Here is a 20,088-nt window from a genome sequence, read left to right on the forward strand (position 1 = left end):
CTCATTACCTGGGACAGTCTGGTATTGCTTTAGAAAACGAAATCCAGACTGCAGCAAATAGCTCTTCTTATTTTCAGAAAATCAGACTTAGTGACCAGTGCCTTCAGACTGCTGGAGGATGAGGAGCACAGGTTTGTGATGGTAGAGCTCCACAGGAGGCTCAGTTGTATGAAGTCTTTAATGGTTCACCACAGGTCTCAAAACAAAGGACAAAAGCTTGTCTCCTTCAGCCTTTCTGCTGTGCATTCCCTTTCTCATCCACCTGGCCAGGAAGAAAATCAGAAAAGCTTCCAGCAAGTGTTTCATTTTTGCTAAGGTTAATTGCTAGGCATTCTCAAAAGGGCTGGCATGCTGATGTAGTGCTGCATCTCAGAGAGTTATGCAGGGGTCAGCTACTGAGGATGGAACTCTTTTGCACAGCAGGGCTGGCTTTTAGTACCCCTGATTGTATGGCTGAGTGGTGAGCACTTGACAGGACGCTGTGGGGTGCACCTGCTTCACAGAACTGATGGACCCTTCAGGAACTAATAAATTTATTTTGTTGTTGTTTCACTTATGGGACTGGGTGTGTTACTACTATCCTTGTATAGTGGCAAGCCTTGCTAGTGCAAGTTTGACCATGCTGAAGATGCTTTGCTTTGTATCAGGATTTGTGACAACACTCTATTGTAACTGTTTCAATGCAGTTTTACTAATGTAGATATGGCCCCTGAAGGGACATTTAATAGCAAATATTTTAAAGTTTTGAACAGGTTTTCAGTATCCCATCAGATCCACCTCTGTTTATTCAAAGTGCAGTTTGCTGAACTATTCATACTGACATGATGCATGACGTACATGGCAGATCTAAATAAAACCCCAGAAAAATGTTGAAGGAGTAGAAAAAAGCGCCTTTTACAAATGTGCACATATCTAGGTTGTTTGGCCCTGATACTATCCTGGACAAAATCATGAAAAGACCATAAAAGTAAGCATTAAAGCGTAATGTGTAATCATTGTCAGGCAGTGACATAGCATGAAAAATATAAGTTGACAAAGAAAGGTCACTGTTTCTTGATGGGATCAGAACTTTGGCTGGTAAAGGTTGCTGAGTTCTTGTCATAAAGTTCCTATAGTCACATATATTCTGATTTAAATGTATCTGTAACCAGAAATCAGTGGTGGTTTCAATAAATATATTGAAACCTACTTTGCTGAGAATGCCAATAGTGCAATTGCAACTAATTAGCTGTAATCCAACAGGGATGTTTCTACTGGAATTTATTCATAGTCCTGCCCTACTCATTACCTTTTATCCCATTTAGATAATCTGGAAGAAACAAAATGCTTATGACTAAAAGTCAGGTCCAACAGAATCCATTATTTTGTAAGGATGTCTAAGTTCAATCCATGTATTTTTTATCTACGTCTCATCCATGTGTGGTTGTTTAATCCCTGTTAGCTGGGCTAAGTACCCACTTGCCCAGGTTTTGCACTATCCGGGGGCAGAGAGCAGCTTGTTTTCTAAGTTAAGCTTGGCTACACAATATTTAATATACCGAGCAGTGAGTCACAGCTGAGTGGGACTTCAGTTACTGTTTCCCATCAGAAATTGAAACTTCACTGCATAAATGTTGTTTTTCTTTTTTGGCTGAAAGCTGAATGGCAAGTGTGACATGGAGCTGCTGCTTCCCGGGGGCAGAGCAGCGCTTGGTTTGACGCCAAAGTCGGTGGGAAGCAGTACTCAGAGCACCACCTCCCTGCTGAACTTGGAATCTGACACCCGATGGCATCTCCTCTGCCCTGCTCAGGGACTCCACACAAAACCTACTGGTGGTGGCCTTCTCCTAATGCCCCAGACACTGCCCCATGGGTGTTCTTGCTTCCCACTTCTGATCACACCCAGAAGGCAGCTTGGGGCCTAATTTGTGCAACAGCAGCTCTCCAATAAACTTGCTGAACCAAAACCGACATTAAAAACTGAACTGTGGGGTACAAAGAGTAATCTATGGATTTTTAATTATTTTTTTTTCCAGCTCACCCTCGATGCATATTGTTAGCATAATTCACAGTAGGTTTTTTATGCAGGGTACTAGTAATCTCTCAGAAGTCTTTCTCAAAGGTATGCAATAAACTGTCTGGAACAAGATTTTCCACACAATTAATGAGGTATTATAAAGATGGAAGTTGTTTCAAGAGGTGATAGCCACATCCCAATCCTTATGTACTACTTTTATCTCCTGATCAATAAGTAGCTCCTTTTTGAGTAAAGAACTGCTGTACTCAAATTACAGTAGTATTTTTGCATCATTCTGTTTTTTTAAGGGAAAGCTTCCAGGCAGGGATGACTTAGGTCATTAATGGTTAAATGACTACCTAAATAAAAACATGGTTTTGATCTCTGGTTGTGTAATTGATTCTTAGTTTGATAAAACTAACTAAGACTCTGTAAAAAAGACAGTTACTAATTAATTTTCTGTTCAATAGTTGTTGGAGACTACACTTTCTCATAATTCTTTATCTCCCAGCAGATTTTTAAAAGCATCACCAATGAAGACTCAGTCCAGGGACAAGGAAGTCGGAGACTGATAAGTTTTTCATTGTCAGGTAAGTCATTGTTGATACAAAAGGTTTAAGGCCAAACAGTTTGTGACTGAAGTTATTAGAACCTTTCATGTACACAGCTGTGTAAGTATATGTAAGTATATATATGTATGGATTCTTTGTCTGTTGTTCTAGAAGTGATGCTGAGACAGAGAGTAAATATCTAGTATTATTGTCACACTCCTTTCCTTCAATGAGAGTTATGTGCTCAAGTAGCTTCTTCCAAGTATAGTTCTGGGGCCATATTAGGTTTTTCGGTTTGCAATTAAATATGTAGGTCAGGGAAAATAAGATCAAAGGCGTGTGCTTTATTTACAGAGCAAAATGCCATTTGTGGTAGTACTCTGTTCCTTGGAAAGCAAGTTCCACAGTCATGGTCTGGACCTGAGGCAGATCCATATGCTGTGGTGCAGAAGCTTCTCTGTATCACTCAAAAGTGATTCTCAGACTTCTTGAGCCAGAAGACTGCTCTCACTTACCTGCATTTCATGAGGAATGTTCAACCTCATTACTTGGAATTTCAAAGTAAAACTGCAGGTTTTAAGGGTTTAATATGCTTCCATGTGACACCTATGAACCATTTGATCTGGCTTTGGTAAGAACAAGATGTAAATCACATCTGTAGACAGAAACCAGTTTGTCAAAAGAGAGTGGTTATGAGCATGACTCTTATTTTGGAGTCTTATGCTTGCTGGTTCATTTCCTTATTTTTTTAGCTCCTGGAAGACAAAGAGAAAAATGCTTGACTTGACTTGGAAATTATTTGAGCATGTAGTACAGAGTAAATGTGGTACCCTAGTTCAAAAGTTTTACAGGCATAGGCTTGTGTCAAGCTTCCCTTTATTAAGGATGCATGTCAGTGCTTTTCCAAATTAGGCAGCCAGTGTGGTTCTTGAGAGGTTGTGTATTATCATACACATGGCAAATCAGACTGACGTTGGGCAGGGCTTTTTTAACACGTCTTATTTTTGCCAAGTTGCACACTGGACATCCATCCATCCATTGATAAAACCAAAGGTTTAGCTCATCAGAAATAAAGAAGTAGACTTAATATTTTTTAATGTCCATAAATAATCTTACACAGAAAATGTGGCCCAGAGCTAGTTACAGTTTTTCATTCTCTCAGATTCTTTTGCCTAGTAAGCCAAGAGGTGTCAAGAGTAGTAATTTGTAAGACTGCTAAATAATGTGGTGTCAGTGGGCCCTTTTATAAACTAGAGTATCTAATTTACAGCTTGATTTAAAGTAAAGACCATACCTCATAATACATTTGGGATATCTTATTCCAGTGATTCACAAGCAATCAATCTGCATATATATCGCATCCATATTAACAACGTCATCACATCACATAATTTGGCAATTATTTTATCAAAAATCTAAGTTAGCAAAATAGTTCCATTTCAGTCTTTCTGAAATTAACAGATTAATACATCACAAAGATCTATCTATTACCTTCTTAGTCAACACCATGCAACAAAACGTCTCTCTCAAAGCAAAATTATTGCTATCCCTATATCTATTATGCTAGCTAATAAAATGCAAATCAAGGCAGAACTCCCGGAGGCATCAAAAGGAACTGGGATTCCTTTCCATTTGCACCACTATCTCAGTAGTAACCTCTCTACTGTCCCTCACTTTTACAGAGTTTTCCTTTTCAATTTCTATATTTTGGTATACTGTTATCTTCAGTCATTAGTCAATACAATCATTACTTAAAAGTTAGGCTTCCAAATTATGGTTGATTTAGTTGCAGTTAAAAAATATGTGGCTGGAGTGTCTTTAGTGTCCCTGGAGGCGACTGCACCAACACAGAGGAATCGTGTCCTAAGCAGTCTGTAATCTAAAGAATGCAAGAAGAGCTATGCTTTCTGCCATATAATTTTTCTAGAAGAAAAAGTTATTAGAGTGGGAGAGAAAAATCTCAAAGTAGGCCAAATCACAAGAAACCCTGAACAATATGAGTGCATTTCAGCTGACTTGTATTGCTTTCTCTACCTCTGATAGAGTCCAGTGAGACCCTCTGTTGAAATGAGCTGTGTGGAAACAGTTTTTTTCTAAAAAGCTGTTGACAAAGTGCTTTATTCTTTCTGCAGTTTATTGAGTATTTGGTTGTACAAAATCCAACTGTTTCACTGGAGGGGTTTTTTGAGAAAATATTTCTGGATTGAATAAAAATGTCAAACAATGAAAAAGGTGTAAAATCCTTCAAGGCACAAGAATATGACTAGCTTCTTGAGAATGGAAATAGCAGAGAGTTTGCTTTGTGTCACTAGGAGGTTTTTTTACTTCATGTTTGCTTCCTTGAAGACTGGAAGTTGGTCCTGTGAAAGGCTGGTTTAGATTAATAGGTTCACTGGCAACACTGATCTCAAATAAGGAAGTTTCCCATGGTTAAGCTTCTTAATGATTTTTATGATGACTGTATTATTATAGCTTTCATTATTTAAAATATCAAGAGAAATATTTTAAGCTTAATTAAGCTAGACTGAAAAAAGCCTTTAAGGAAAGCTCTGCAGTCCACTTTGCATTTACTTTTCAAACATGCCTTTTCCACTGTTACCAGTGAATGTCACACTTCCATTAAGGTGTCTGAAAAGCGTCAGAGCTCTCTTGCATGAAGTACAGAAGGAAAAAATGTGCTAAGCTTCCTGCAATGTACTTCACTTGCAGGTTCATGGTTTAGCAGCAGTATAATGCATTTGCTGAAAGCCCTTAAAACCAGTCTTGTTGGCTGGTATATTTAGGGTGTTATCATGAGGTTTGCATAATATGCCTCCTAGCTCTATGTTGCATCAAATAAATTTTTTCAGGCTTTAATATTTCACATATCTCATGTTTTCACACACTTTATTTATAAGTGTCCTTGGGGAACAAATTACCAGAAGATCTGAACATTGCACAATCATTCAGGCATTTATCTCCATCACACCTCTCTGAGAATCTTGTTAGTTGTTTTTGTGTGGTTGTCAGACCAGGTATTCAAGTAATAACAGTTGTCAGTTTATAGAAGTTAGAGCATAAATCACAACTGAAAATAGTGCAAGGCCTGCTAAGGGTCATTATGGCAGTAGTTGTTAGCATGAAATGCTTATTCAGAATGCAGATATATAATGCACTTTATTTTCCTTTTTTTTTTTTTTTTTTTTTAAATCCTAGTGGCTTACTTTATAACTACAAATCCCACGCCTTTTTCTTACCTGTCAGATCTTGTGTCAAGGTGAAGTGGCTTTTTACCACGTCCAGTACACACTGTGCCTACAAAGTATTCCTAGACTAGCAGTTTGAAAGGCCTCAGAAGGCTTTGAATTCAACTACTCTGATCTCCTATTTAACACAGGACACCTTGCCCCATGGTGGTGAGCTTTGTGTGAGTTTGACTCAGACGTGTCTCACAGACAGGTGTTTAGTCAGGATCTGAGGATACCAAGATGGTACTTAGCTCCAGTGGTTAATCACTTGCAGTGATAAAAACACTTATCCCTTGCTGTGATATGCTGTTCACATTAGTGGTTCAAACTTTTTCTGTGTTTTCCTTCTTGATGAAGATGATTAAAAAGGTAGCCTATCTCTCAGACATTTTGGAATACTTAATTCCAACACTACTGGCTTTCATTTATTAATACATCTATTTTCTTCCTAGTACCTCTGCTGCCCTTCTTTTAACAAATGAGAAACCCTTTTGTTTTTCTTTGTAGCATTTACAGATAGGAAAAAATATTTTCTTCTCTTTTTCAGGGTCTTTAATATTTTGCCTGAGAGCCCTGTGACAGAAACATTTTGGTTTATTTGATCCACTTAGTCTTTTTTTTAAATCTCAGATCTTAAAACCTTCTTTTGCAATTGCACTAGCTCTTTGTTTTCTTCCTGGATTTTATTTTAATAGAAAAGTGAAGTCTGTCTATATGTCTGTAATTTCTGAGAGCAAAAAGAAGCACTTTTTTTAATCTCTTGCATATCATCAGTTACAGAATCTCATTCAGTAGCTGATCAAGTCAGTCATCTCTTGTACTTGAAGTAGTATCTTTCTCAATTTCCCTGCATTAGTTTGCTGTGTTGGATTTTAAGACTTCTTATCACTGCACATTACTGTTTGATTTCTAGAATTCCTTAGTATTTGTTTCTTGAACTCTAATTAATCCCAGATGCAATACTTCTGAAAATCCTTGCTCACCTTCTTCCAAAGAGGTGATTGCCAAATAAAGTTTGGTATCATACACTGCTTCATTAGTCAAACTGACATTTCAATAAATGCAATATTGCTGTGGTCTTACTATTGAAATATTGTTCCACTGACAATAACTAAAAATATTGCTTTAAAAGCACATGGCTGAGAGGCAGTACCTATGTGCCTTCCATTCAATCTTGAGCAAGCAGAGTTTTGTTGTTTTGAAGGCATGCCTGTGTCTTAGGTTGCTCAGTTCAGTAGATGAACTGCTGCCCTCTAAGATTGGTTCTTCTTGTTCCGTCCAAGGTCTACAAAAGAAACACTGACATATCGGCACCCTGGCAATTCCCTCATTGGTAGTCTGTCCAGATACCAGTCCTGTTCAAGTATGTTTTTTCAGTGTCAGAACCAAAGCTGATTGCTCTTTGGGAATTCACAAAGGGAATCTGAAGGGGAGTGATGGAGCTGTCCATTGACATCCTGATTAGCAACTCTCTTGTGGTGATGGATTATGAAGATGGTTTATTGTGCCTTGATACATGAACTGTCAGGATCTCAGTAAGATGACAGTATTTTTATTTTCTGCCATTAATTAACAGATGATAGAATACATTCCATTTTGCTATTCTTCAGCCGAGATCATAATCTAAATTGACTGTGGTCATTCCAGTAACACTGGGGTCTTTCTGGTATCCTGTTAACTTCATTTGTTCTGTTTTTAGGTATGTTCTGGGAAAGTTTGGTGTAACTCAAGATGTCTTCATTTTCTTAAGGGGTCAGATGGCTCATGAGGAGTATGTCTCATTTCCTGGTCCTGAGATCATGAGGCTAGTATGCTAAGTATGAAAAATGTGAATTTGGTGGGTTGACTGTAGAATTTCTTAGGGTTAATAACCTCTGCATAAGTGCCAGTATAGGTACCTGCAAGACATCAATTATCGTTACTTGGATAGTGCTTGGGAGCACAAAGGACATTCAATACTTGGCATTTGTTGAAAGGAATTTTCCATCAGTTTTAAAATATCAATATCAGTTTCTCAAAACTAGTAGTTCTGCTGCTTACTAGTCTTTGACCTTTCTGTTGGGTTGTAGAATCTGGAATCTTAAGAAGAATATTCAGTAAAATATGCACCATCAAGAGACTAAATGGACTGAGTCTTCTTGAGACACATCTATAAAAGACACAGCCTTGTGTGTTATTTCTAGGAATATTCTATTGGCAAAGTCCTCTTATCCCTTGGGGAGAACAGCTTCCAGCTCCCTTAACTTACTCCTGGCATACTGATGACCAGACTAAATGTAATTAATTTAGAAAACAGTCTACTCCTGGGTCTGGTTCTCTATCTGATTCTCCATCCTTTTCTGTTATGCTCCTATATGGAGCATGGGTCTGGTTGAGTATCTTGCTATGTCTGTGGGGAATTGAAAGAACGTCTTTATGGTAGTTTTGCTTATCATTACTGTCAGAGAATCTCCTTGTTGAACATGACAAAACGTGACTCTCCCCTAAGCTTTTGAAAGCTTAATGACTTGTATTAAGGCAAAATCAAACATTGAAAAAAGCAGATGTATTCTAGCTGTGTTGTTGGAATTGACATCCCCACCTGGCTCCAACAAATACACTGGTTCACCACAAAAATAGTCTTCATCACAGTCACCAGTGCTCCAAAGTTTTTGATGCTTCATGGTGACTAGATTTGCTAAATGATCCTTTATAAAGCAGACAGGGAAGTCTGTAGTGCACTTTTGGAACAGAGGGTACATGCATCCAAGTGACCAAGTGTAAAGCTTCTTTGTGTCTCATCCAGGCACCTCGAGATCAGCATATATGGAAAGAAAGCTCTGGAGTTGGAACAAACACATAAGTCACTTGGGGACAGCAGCAGGCAGCAGTTAGTACAAGCCATTTTTCTCCAGTGAAGAGACCTGAAAAAGGATGCATGTACTTACAAGTAGTGCAAGTCTGTGACAGTGAAAGGCTGTAATTACTTTGTCTTTACCTGGATTTCTTCCTTCTGTCATCTGTCATGAGAGATGGCCTGACAATATTAAACTGTTAGATGTATATAACCTCTTTCACACTAAAGTGTGATTTATGACTAAATGAGAAACTGACACATAGTATATTAATAACTTTTTTTTTAAGAGACTGGATGAACATACACCTTTGCAAACCATAGATGAGTTATCTTTGTAGCATCTCCTTATATGCCTCCAAGAAATGCAGTCTAAAATTACAGTGTGCAGCAGGGTATGTCCCAGCCTTCTGGAATTCATTCATTCAACCAAAGATTTAAATTCGGTTAGCTTCAGACCATCACTTAAAAGTTTAGTATCTTCTAAGCCTTTTTTCTGAAGATAATAGAGAAAAAATATTTGCATTTGGGAAGGCAGAATGGCTGTGATTCTTCTGTTGGAGACTTACTGGAGTAGTAAGAGTTACAACTGCAAGTTACATCAGACAGTTACAGGATCTACAGATAGGTTTTGCTTCAAATTAAATGAAATTCTGCTTATCTGCAGATATCCATGTAGCTTTATTAAGAGCTTTTTCAGTTTTGATGTTCTATTTTTCAGTGATGAGAATTTGTGGTGAGATGTATAATTGGGATATTTGTCCTTGGGAAGCAATTTCTGCTAGCCCTATTCATACTTTGGACAATAAAATTGAAGTTTCTAACTGACTTTTTTTTTTTTTAAATTGTTGTATTGTGCAATTTCAGCAAGAGAATTATACAAATAAAATTTCTGGCCACATTCTTAGCTAAATTACTTTTTTTTTTCCTCATTCAAATACAAAAATGAGACTAGTAACTGAAGCTAGGAGTACCTTCATGGCTGTGTTCTAATTCCCATAACTGGAAAGAGGCTAATAGGTCATCCTAAATGTATTTTCTTTATGATACATGATACATAAGTCTATGTAATTGAGTGCTAGGTATTTTCCATCAGTAGACTATTTTGTTACTCAGTGGTACCCAGAGATAGTGTGGTCTCTCTTTGAAGGAGTAGGAAAAAAAAATCAGAAACATATACAGCAATGAATATTTCAGTTTTAGACTCTTTTGAGGAAGTATCAGAGCAAAAGAAAATAAGATCCCAGAGGTCTTTTTCTCTTCTCATATGTTAGCAGGCTGAACTAATACATTGCTGGCCCTTGTCATTCATACTCCTTTTGCAATCTTGGTTTCTATTTCTTTAATGCATTTCTAACAGTAGAACTTCCAAAGCAATAGAGTTTGCCATATAGGATTTCAGCAGGGCTGTTAGATGAGGCACTTGCTGGTTACACCAAGATTGTGCACTCAGAAAACAAAAAAGGGGGGAAAAAAAAATCACTGTTATCTTTTTGAAGCAGATAATTTTCTTTGTGCGATAGCATTGCTAGGACCATGGCAGTACATACTTTGAGCAATGTGCTTTCAAATAAGCTCTTAGTAGTGATGTCCTCTATTTTTTTTATTTTTTTTTTTTGTTAATTGTTAGGTAATGTCTCAAGAATAAGATTCTTAAAATACAGTCTGTTTCAGGACCATCTGTCCAACAGCTTTTGAATATCTGCAACATGAATTGTGGTGAAATAGATGATTAAAAACAACAGAAAGAAAAGCAATTCTTTTTAACTTGCACATTTTATTGTGTTGGCTATTACCATATGTTAAGGAAGCAACACATGACTGGGTTTGATATAGCTATTTTCTGTAAAAATACTGATGATGGTGTGCAATGTGTATGATTTTCAGAGTAATCCAAAATATCTGCCTTGAGGGTTTTTCATGGTCTCTCACAACCTGCTGGAATAATTGGGCTTTTAATCAGAAGAGAATTAGAAGACTGTGAAAATTAATGTTTTCAAAAACTGCCAAAAGAACAAATATGTGTGTAAATTGAATGTTTAGGTATGCATCTATGCAGTTTTAGAAACCATTTTGTCTAATACTTTTTTATCTCTCCAGTACAGTGAGAGAAAATAGGCAGAATGCAGTATGGTGTTTATAGCACCATGTGAATTAAAGCTTTAAACAGAGGAGAATCTCCATGCAAAGAGTGGTGGAAAATAGATTAGCTACTGAACTCGCTAATAGGAATAAATGCCTATATGTTCCAAAGAAAGCTTAGAAATATATTTGAAAAAAGAGAAGACCAGGGCAGTCAGTCTGTGTCTGTTAAGCCAAAATTAATGATATACCAGCAGATTAGTTTGCTTTTCATCAGCTTCACAGGGACAGATCATAATGGGCATTGTGTCTTTCTTCAGAATGCTATGGGGAATTTTTCGAATAAGTGCCTGGGCATTTTTTGTGTGTGCAACATATATTATGTTCCCTGGGAGTTCTGCAGCTATAAAACCCTGCTTAAAATTTGGACACTATAGATAAGAGTTTTCCTAAGATTAAGTTAACCCATGCAGGGAAGAAAATGATTTAAAGTGGGAAAAAATGTAAAATAACTTCTCATGTTGAAAAAAGTGGTGTAAAAGCTAAAATCTGTACAGTGATTTATACCTAGGAAAATTAACATCCATTGGGTACCAAATGCCATGACTTTGACATTAAATGACAAGATCTCTTTTTCAGAGTAGTACTTCCACTACAGTCAGGCTGAGCAAGTGCTCAGCTTATTAGAAAAAACAGTATATCACTTGAATAAATATTGATGCATAAATATTGATTTAAAAGCTGAATCTGTAAATTTGCAGTTTCATTAAGTAATCATTTATAAATCCCAAATCACAAGATCATTATAATTTGGAATTACATTGCCTCACAATAAACATAGTGAGTTTTTTTACATTCCTGCCATATTATTTGAGTTTGTTACTGGTTCTCTATATATTGTTTCTAGCATCCAAAAGAAATGCCTGGAATTTGAAAAATAATCCGGTTCTTTACCTTCTTTCAGATTTCCAGGCTTTTGGTCTGAAGAAAGGGATGTTCTTCAATCCAGATCCTTATCTGAAGATTTCCATCCAGCCTGGAAAACATAGCATCTTCCCAGCCCTTCCTCATCATGGACAGGAGAAAAGATCTAAGATCATGTGTAACACTGTCAACCCAATCTGGCAAGGAGAGGTAAGCAGTTGAAGAGTTAAGCTGAGACTTTTCTAAAACATGGACTTTACTCCAGTACTATCCCTCTTTCATTTTTATTTTTTTTTTCCTTCCTAATTGAGTTCTTGGCTAAATAGTTGTTGACCTAACTGTGTTTGATGTATTTCATTACTACTTGTCTCTGTACAAAAGGCTTAATTAGCTACAAAGATGGGTGGTACATTAAAACTTGCACTATACTTTCAGTGTAGATTGTACTTCATTGGTGTAATTTATGAAGTTGTTAATTATTGAAGGCAGGCATAAAATAGAATTGAAAAATAAACTTGCATAGCATGAAAGGCTGCTGCTAGATTGTCATAGTGTTCTTACACAGAGACATTATATAAAGCAGAACAAGTATGGCATGCAAATAAAGAGAAGCAATGTGATTGAAAAGCTTCAGTGACAATATAAATCAAAGGCAATTTTGGCACGTTTGGCCATCACCTTGAAGAAATAGTGTCTAGTCTGCTTCTTTTTGTTGGAAGGACTTGTACGTACTAATGAGATCTGAGAGTTCAATTGCTGCCTGCTGTTTTTAAATTACATGTGAAATGGCAATAGGTAGCAAAGAATAAGGAATCTCTTTGGAATTAAAGGAGCCTGACATACTGGGTGTGATTTACTGGTGTGCTCTGTCACAACAATATCTCCATTGCAAGAAAGAGTAAAAGTAAATAAATACACTGCACAGATATATTCAAATTAAAATGCTAATTTTAAAGTAGCTGAGGGATAATTAGGTCAAACTCTATAGACATGGGACTGTGTGTGGGCAAAAAGAGCAGAAATAGGATTGAATTCTCCTACCTGGAGAAACTAGATACCACATCAGATTATGTGGCAGGTGGGGGAGGTTATCTGACTGGGGAGACAACCTTGACACTAGTCAGAGAAAAATGCCTTCTAGCAGGACTTAACTGAGGACATTGTCATGAGGCATCCACCAAGTCATACCTTCTCTGTGGAGCCAAGCATCAGATGTGTCTCATTGAGAAGTCCCAGGTCCAGCTGTGGACATGGTCAAGCTAGAACTGGCATGGAGGATCAGGCAGTTGGCAGAGACCTTTCAGTGAAGTGCATAAAACTCAGAACTAGAGGGGAGCAGGTATGAAGGGGAAACTTACTCTCTGTGTGTGATGCTCAGTACATAGGGATGTGGCCCTGATAAAATCTCACGGGTGTCTTCCCTTCAAGCTATGCCAAATGGCTGAGTTTGTGGGCTGACATTTCTTTTCCAAGTGGAGTTTGGCAATGAGAAAAGGAGAAACAATGAAATGGCCTAATTATGGATATGGGAAAGCAAAAGAGCACAGCTGGCTTCCAGCTTTGCTGTTCAGCCCCCAGGTTTTCATGATCGCGTGCAAGCGTGCTGCCTCTCCCTTTCTGTTGTTAGCCTGTGAGTGGCAAAAGAGTGTAAAAGAGACAAGCCATGGTTCAGCATGTTCTCCTTCTGGCTTCGCCTCAGCTGATACTGGGATGTTTAACTGTGTGCGTTTGTGCTGCAGTCTGTGCAATCAGCCTGTCTGAACTCTTTGTTTTGATACTGAAAAGCTGCGTTGGTTTCTGCTGCACAGATGACCATAGGCCTGATTTTCTGCAGCTTTGTCCCTTCACGGGACAAGGGGAGAAGGAAGACTGAAAACTGTTGCTGAATCACGGCGGTAGCCATTCTTCTGTCCACCCTTTTCACTTATGGATGTGAATATATGAAGTGACAATATACTGAGGAATCATAGCCATTTCATTAAAAGTATCAGTCACAAGTTGTTTTCGCAAAAACAAATTTTAGGTAATCTGTTATTTCAGAAGGGTCATTCTGTTCTTGGATTCTCTGTCACTCCTTGTGAATAGAAAGCAAATGTTCTCTTTTTTTCAGTTGAACAACCTATCTGATTTGTACTGAATGCTAAACTTGGAAAAAATCTGGAATAGGGAAATAAAATTATCAAAATATCTGCAGACTAGGATCTTTCTGTATGTTCCTGATTACCCTTGAGCAAATTCAGAAAGAGTCAATTCAGTTTTGTAGGGCTTCAGCACTAAAAGTCCTACAGACTAAAAAGATTTACTTATATTAATTTGTTCTGGTATTTTTCCCTCATATAGTTAGCAGGCTGCTCTGTTTGTATAGTAACCACCTGCATTAGACAAATGCTCTGGGAGCACCCTGGTACCTCAGGCAAATTTTCATCTGTCTCATGCAATATTGATGATCATTTCATAGGCTGTTCAAATGCTATTCAGCACAGGTTATCCTGACTTAAAGCTATTCTTCCATTGCTCTAACTTGCAGTACTTTGTACAAGGTGACATAAGGAAATGGAAATTTCTTACAAATAAGGAGTAGCAAGTGACAATTTGACACTTGCACCAGGGCTCACTGTAGAGGTGAAAGAGCTGTCACACTGAGAGTTGTTCACTGGGGCAGGTTAAAGTCCAAGGTGGTAACTTCTCCTGATAGAGAGAAGTCATTTTGAACATGTTTCTGTATGTTTTCACATGCTCCTCAGAAACATCTGTAATGTTAAATAAGTGAGTGCCTGGAAACCACATGGAACTGGACAGGTTGAACTCTACAGCCCCAGATTAGACACGTATTGCCCTGCCAACTCAGTCAGTTGCAAAAGCATAAACGGTAAATAGCCCTATCATGCTATGGAGGTAAAGTGCAAAAAAAATTTCAGAAATCCCCATTTCCCAAAATGAGAAGGGTGTATGCTTATCTTCTAATATAGATAGCAAAATATAATGACACTATTCACATATTGTTTCATATTGAAACAATGCATGTGCTGTCACACTGGTCAGAAACAGCTCATTTAAAAAGATTTAATGTTTCAGAAATCAGTGAAGTGATACATAGTTCAGACAAGTAATAGATCACAGGAACAAAGCAAAGCAGTTTAAAAAGTAGTTCACATACATCCAACTGGATAGGAAATTCTATGATTTGGCAGATAAAGTGCTTCATGTTTCTGAGCACTTAGCTTAGACATACTTATGGTATTTAATTCTTAACTATGGCACCTTGAGCAGACTGTTTCCTCAATTCTTGTTTTATTTACTAGTGAGTGGAAAGAGAGCTCTGAGGAATGACCAGTGAGATAACTCTAAATATTGGCTGATGCAACCACTCAGCATATTTAAAGTAATCAAAAGAGTCATCTGTTAAATGTGTTAAATAACAGATTGAATTTCAAATCCAATAATCTAACTCTTGAGGGGTAGATTGCCCTAAAATGGGAGCCCACTACTAGGTTAAAAACAATCTCAACTTCCTGCAGTTTCACTCCTTGTTTCTTTGCCTCAGTTTTTACAAACATTGATAAATTATAGTTGAGACTTGGAATGGCTGCCTTATCATTCTGAGGACAACCACATTTCACTAGTAAATTAATTGATGTGAATAAGCTGAGAGCAAGAGCACTTAACAAATAGCAGTTAGTATGTCAGATCTGATACACAGATTTACAGTATTTTCAGCTAAGTAATTCATGCTCTCTGCACCTCAGATAACTCACAACCTTTCAAAAATATTGCACTTGAATAATTTCTCACGTAAGCTGTCTCTTGAGATTACCAATGCAAAATCAGAAGAAGGAAGCACTCAAGGGCTTGAACACCAGCGGGAAGTGGCTTCTGTAGTGCAGGCCATCATCACTGATAAAAGCATTGGGCTTGGATGCTGCCTGCCAAATGCCAAGATGCAACTGACTATCTGAGTGCTGGTGTGTGGCTGCTTTCCTTAAAGCAGAGTTATAACTTGGGCACTGATTCTGTGATCCTGAATGCTGAACTGGTATGTGATAGACCACCCACAAGTTCTGGGACTGAAAAACACTTTGCCAAAGTAGCCAGATCATGCAATAAGGAATTTGTTAGCTATCTGCCTCTCTAGAGGCTTTATGTTGGCTGATACAATGGGTGCAACCTGAGGTAGCACAAACCTAGAGTCATACAATCAGGGGATACTTGAGCAAAGCCAAGTCTTTCCAGAATGGAGTAAAACCATTGAAGATGTTTTAATATATTTTAATCACCAGTATGAATTTAAACTAAAGTGAGTTGTGCTTGATCTGATTTTGATTTAATATTCAGAACACTAGAATGCTGACAGTCCTACCATGGCCTCAGAGAATCATTCCATAATTTCAACAGAAGACCAAAATAAAAGCAACAGAAACATCACACTGACTGAACTCCCTATTGTTTAATCTGGATAAGCTTTTCTCCCTTCTACTGCCAAATATGAAAGACTGTGCTGTAGAAACTCAGAGGCCTTCACACCTAAGCATAAAAGCAATATATAGGTGAAGTGAAATCCAGATCTTTAATTTAGTATGAGTTTCGCCAAAGGTGTCATCAGGACTGAGTGAAGCCTTGCAGGTGGTAGCTTCCCTGTATAACATTTCTGCACACATGTCCAGGTAAAGAATAAAACATGGTTTCACTACACAGACAAGCTGTAGCTTTATAGGTACAGATTTTAATATCTGTTGATTGAAATTTGAAAGCCCAAGACAACAAACCTCTTCAGGAATGGGTTATGATGTGAAAAATCATCCAAATTTTTGGGGGGGTTTCTTCTAGAACTGCATTTTACTTGCAACTTCTGCATCTAGAAGATTATCAGTCTTGCTAGTTTTGTATACTTGTGCTGATAAGAGATATTTTCTGCCTTTTCTGTGCTAATAAAATCATAGACAATTCTGAGATGAATCTGAGGGAGAAATCCAGAAAGCCAGTTTGCTGAAGACCCTATCTGACTTTGAAGGAGTTTAGTAGCAAGGATTGAATCATACATTTACGTGCATTTATGTGCATCCCTTTTATGGTAGGGAAAAACTCCAGCAATTGTGCTGTGCCAGAATAATAAAGAACTGCATTGGATTTGGCCCCCTGCAGTCACTTCTGTGTTCCAGCATTTCTCGTAGTAGGCATAGGCATGTTCCCACCCATAGCAGCAGTGGAGCTCTGCCCTTGGCACTACTGACTGCAGTATAAATAAGGAGTACTGTCAATTAGGAGTAATGTAGAAAGCTTAAGAAACTGGAATTCTTGATGAGCTTATCCAGCTGTTGGTGCAAGTAGTGTTGTATGAGAAAGCAGTGAAATGTAGAGGAGGTTTTTGAGTGCAGAACAGAGTAATACAGAGAGTGGTATGTGCATTAAACTGTAATTGTTTCACTGAAGAATTTGAAACAAAACCCACTAATGAAATATTCAGCTGAAAGAATAAATTTATCTTCATCCATCAAATGTAATTCACAGCCTTTTAAGATTTACTTCTGCTTGTATCATCCCTGTATGTGACGGATTTCACAAATAAATTGTATTTTTAATTCTATTGCTTATTCAACTCCAAATCAAAAGCCCAGTTCTTCCAGTCACCAATGTATTAATTTATCTGTCTTCATTATACTGACTTTGTTATGCTGTCTACCAATTATTATATTGACTGGTTTTTAAAGAATTTGCCTTGTCCATAACTTATCTGATTGGTGCTAATGGACATCTCTGTTCATTTTAGCAACTTGCTTGATAGTGCTATTGAGTCACCGGGATCCATCTGTATTCAGGGATGCAAACAACTTAGGTAAAAATAAAACATGGAAATGAATCATCACCAGTAGCTGGCTTTCCTTGAAAACTATTCCAAGCTCTGGAAGTTCTTCTGTTCTCTTATAAATGGATACAGATGCATTTTGCCATGTCAGCATTAGCATGGGCCTTTGTTCTTTACCTTATATATCATGCACTAAGGTCCCCTCAAGATCTGTTCACATTAATTAAATTAATCATCTGTGTCTGTAAAACCATTGCTGAGCCTGGAAGCAAATAGGCACTGAAAAGTAGGTTACTATCTGAAACTCTTTCAGTGGTGTTTACTACAGTGTTTACAGATCATGCTTGAAGATGCCAGCAGTAGTATAAAATCAGATTTACATTTAGATCATTGAGATAGTGTAAGAGTATGAATGTCTTAGCTGATTCTGTATAGCTTTGATTCTGATTTGTGTCTCTGTGAGAGTGAATCTGCAGGAGGCAGCTGTGTAAAATCTGTGTAAATGAGAGGAGAATCCTAATGACTTATTACTGACCAGAGCCAAAATTGATGATACACCACTTAACCCAAGAAGACTTAATATGTTAATATGTTGCTGTGATTTTCTTTATCATGCCACTTTTGCTCATTACTCTCCTTCCATTTCTGTATTTCTATGGAAATAATTAATTATACCTTGTTTGTTTTTGATGCCTGAGAAAATATCAGCTAAGGCTTTTCAATCGGCAGGGGCATTTTAAGGATAAGCCTAGTACAGACCCTCCAGTGTCTGATAAGATGTGCTATAATGCTGCAGCTCTTCTCTTAGTGAAGAATTAAAAGGATCTCTCTCCTGTCCTACTCCCTCTTTGCATTAAATGTGTAGGGACAAAGCAATCACTGCATCTCTTGCCACTGTAGCAAGTGGAACAGGCATTGAAAAATGGCTGAAGAAGCGGGGAAATTAGAGAGATGTAAACAAGTCTGTTTCCTCATAGATATCTTAATTCCAGAGAGATGCAATCACACCCTTAGAAGGAAATAATTGAAGACCCTAGGAAAATAATACACATACTAACTTGTTCCAGTGATCATGGTTCTTAACAATTCTCTGGGTCCATCCATAATAGTATTTGTGTTCCATTCAAGAGATCCATTTCAAAGCAAATCTCCTGCTCTCCCCACTAAAGACATCACTTGTCAGTCCAGAAGTGCATGAACTCAATTGCTCTCAGCAGAAGGGAACAGATGTGCTCCAGGAGTGCACCAAGTGCTTTTCAGACAATAAATGGGAGTTCAATCCAGGACACCAGCCTGGAGTCATTTCATGGTAAAACCCTTGCAACACGTCTGGATGTGGTAGTCAGGTACACAGCACCAGCTGCTTTGCTCTGCAGATCCACTCACATTGTACCATAAATCTTCTTGATGCAGACATGGCCAAGACATTCCAGAGGTTAGGAAACATCAGCCTCCACAAAGCACCCTTTCTGCAGCTCACAAGTTCTATTTTTCCTCAGTATACCAGGGATCATCAATCATTCCTTGTCTTCAGTCTTTCTGATGGTAACTTCTGTTCAGGAATACACCTGACAACCATTTCTTCTAACAGTCCTAATACTTTCATAGAGGAAAATAAAAAGGTTTTTCTCTCTGGAGGTCTGTACTCTTTTCCAAAGCCTCTAATTCAGGGTTTTTTTCAATCTGGGATTCTTCCAGATACAAGTGCAGCTGGTTCATTACCTCATCCATTCAGTGGAGGACTTCCTCATCTTTCCTATAAAGGAGAGCCCTTGAACCCCTGGCTGGTAAGGGTCAGATACCACATTGACAAGATGTTGTCAGAAGCTATTTCTAGGGCCAGGCCCTCAGTGAGAAACAGGTTATTCCTAAAGGCATTTCATTCTGCTGAGGCAATCCACCAGCTCCTCTGTGGAGTGTGCTGTGTCGTGTATCATCTCAACTTCTAAGAGTTTTGCACCAAGTTGGTGTGATAAACAAGGCAATGCATGGGTAATTACTGGCTTGGGCTAATCAGAGAATAGAGGTTTAACTTCTTGTTTGTTACCTGTTCATCCACTGACTGCTGTAGATCATATATAAATTTGGGGTCTGCCCATTACTTGCAAGAGTTTTGTTCCCTACATTTTATATCATGCATTTGACTTGAATTTTGGTTGTGGATCAAGTGAAAACTTCAAGTTCTAGTAATCGCTTAAATAAATTGTTGTGAATTGTTTTTTACAGGTGTCCTGTTGTCTGCTATTATCCAAGCAAGCACATAGTCACTAGACAAAAGTATCTTCTTGGGCTCTAGACTTGAAACTGTAGCTATTCTGGTGGATGAGTTAGTATCTGTGTTACTTCCCTGACTTCCTTTGATATTTTTTTTTTTTAATTCGAGTTAAAGAAAAGCTCAGAGGCACAAACCACTTCCTTGAAGCCCTTGTCAAGTTTGGTAGATCTCTGAACAGCTGGAGAGACTAAAGCCATTACATTAGAATTTAAAAACTGCCGGAAATTATACTTTTACTTTATTTTTTGACTGGGAAAAAAAAAAAACAAAAAACAACATTTATGTAAACTTCAGTATACTCTTCTACAGTTAGTCTCAGTGTAAAATTTAGTTTAGTGACTTTGTATACCAGAAGGTTCCATGAAGTTCTTGACCAGTCTTGCAGGGTTTGCACTAGTGG

The 20,088-nt window shown here is 37.9% G+C and overlaps 1 protein-coding gene across 5 annotated transcripts in view; it reads left to right on the forward strand.

Moving 5' to 3' along the window:
• HECW1 (HECT, C2 and WW domain containing E3 ubiquitin protein ligase 1) overlaps positions 1–20,088 on the forward strand; it is a 263,533-nt gene that overhangs the window by 163,605 nt on the left and 79,840 nt on the right. For 3 of the 5 annotated variants that reach the window (XM_015618822.2, XM_015618819.3, XM_015618821.2), the window contains 2 exons: positions 2,508–2,586; positions 11,654–11,823. In XM_015618822.2, coding sequence (XP_015474308.1) covers positions 2,508–2,586; positions 11,654–11,823 — 249 coding nt within the window. The remainder of the gene's footprint in view (positions 1–2,507; positions 2,587–11,653; positions 11,824–20,088) is intronic. The other 2 variants (XM_015618820.2, XM_015618823.3) reach the window with 1 other exon arrangement.

Source organism: Parus major, chromosome 2 (genome assembly GCF_001522545.3).
Source record: "Parus major isolate Abel chromosome 2, Parus_major1.1, whole genome shotgun sequence".
Classification (NCBI taxonomy): domain Eukaryota; kingdom Metazoa; phylum Chordata; class Aves; order Passeriformes; family Paridae; genus Parus; species Parus major.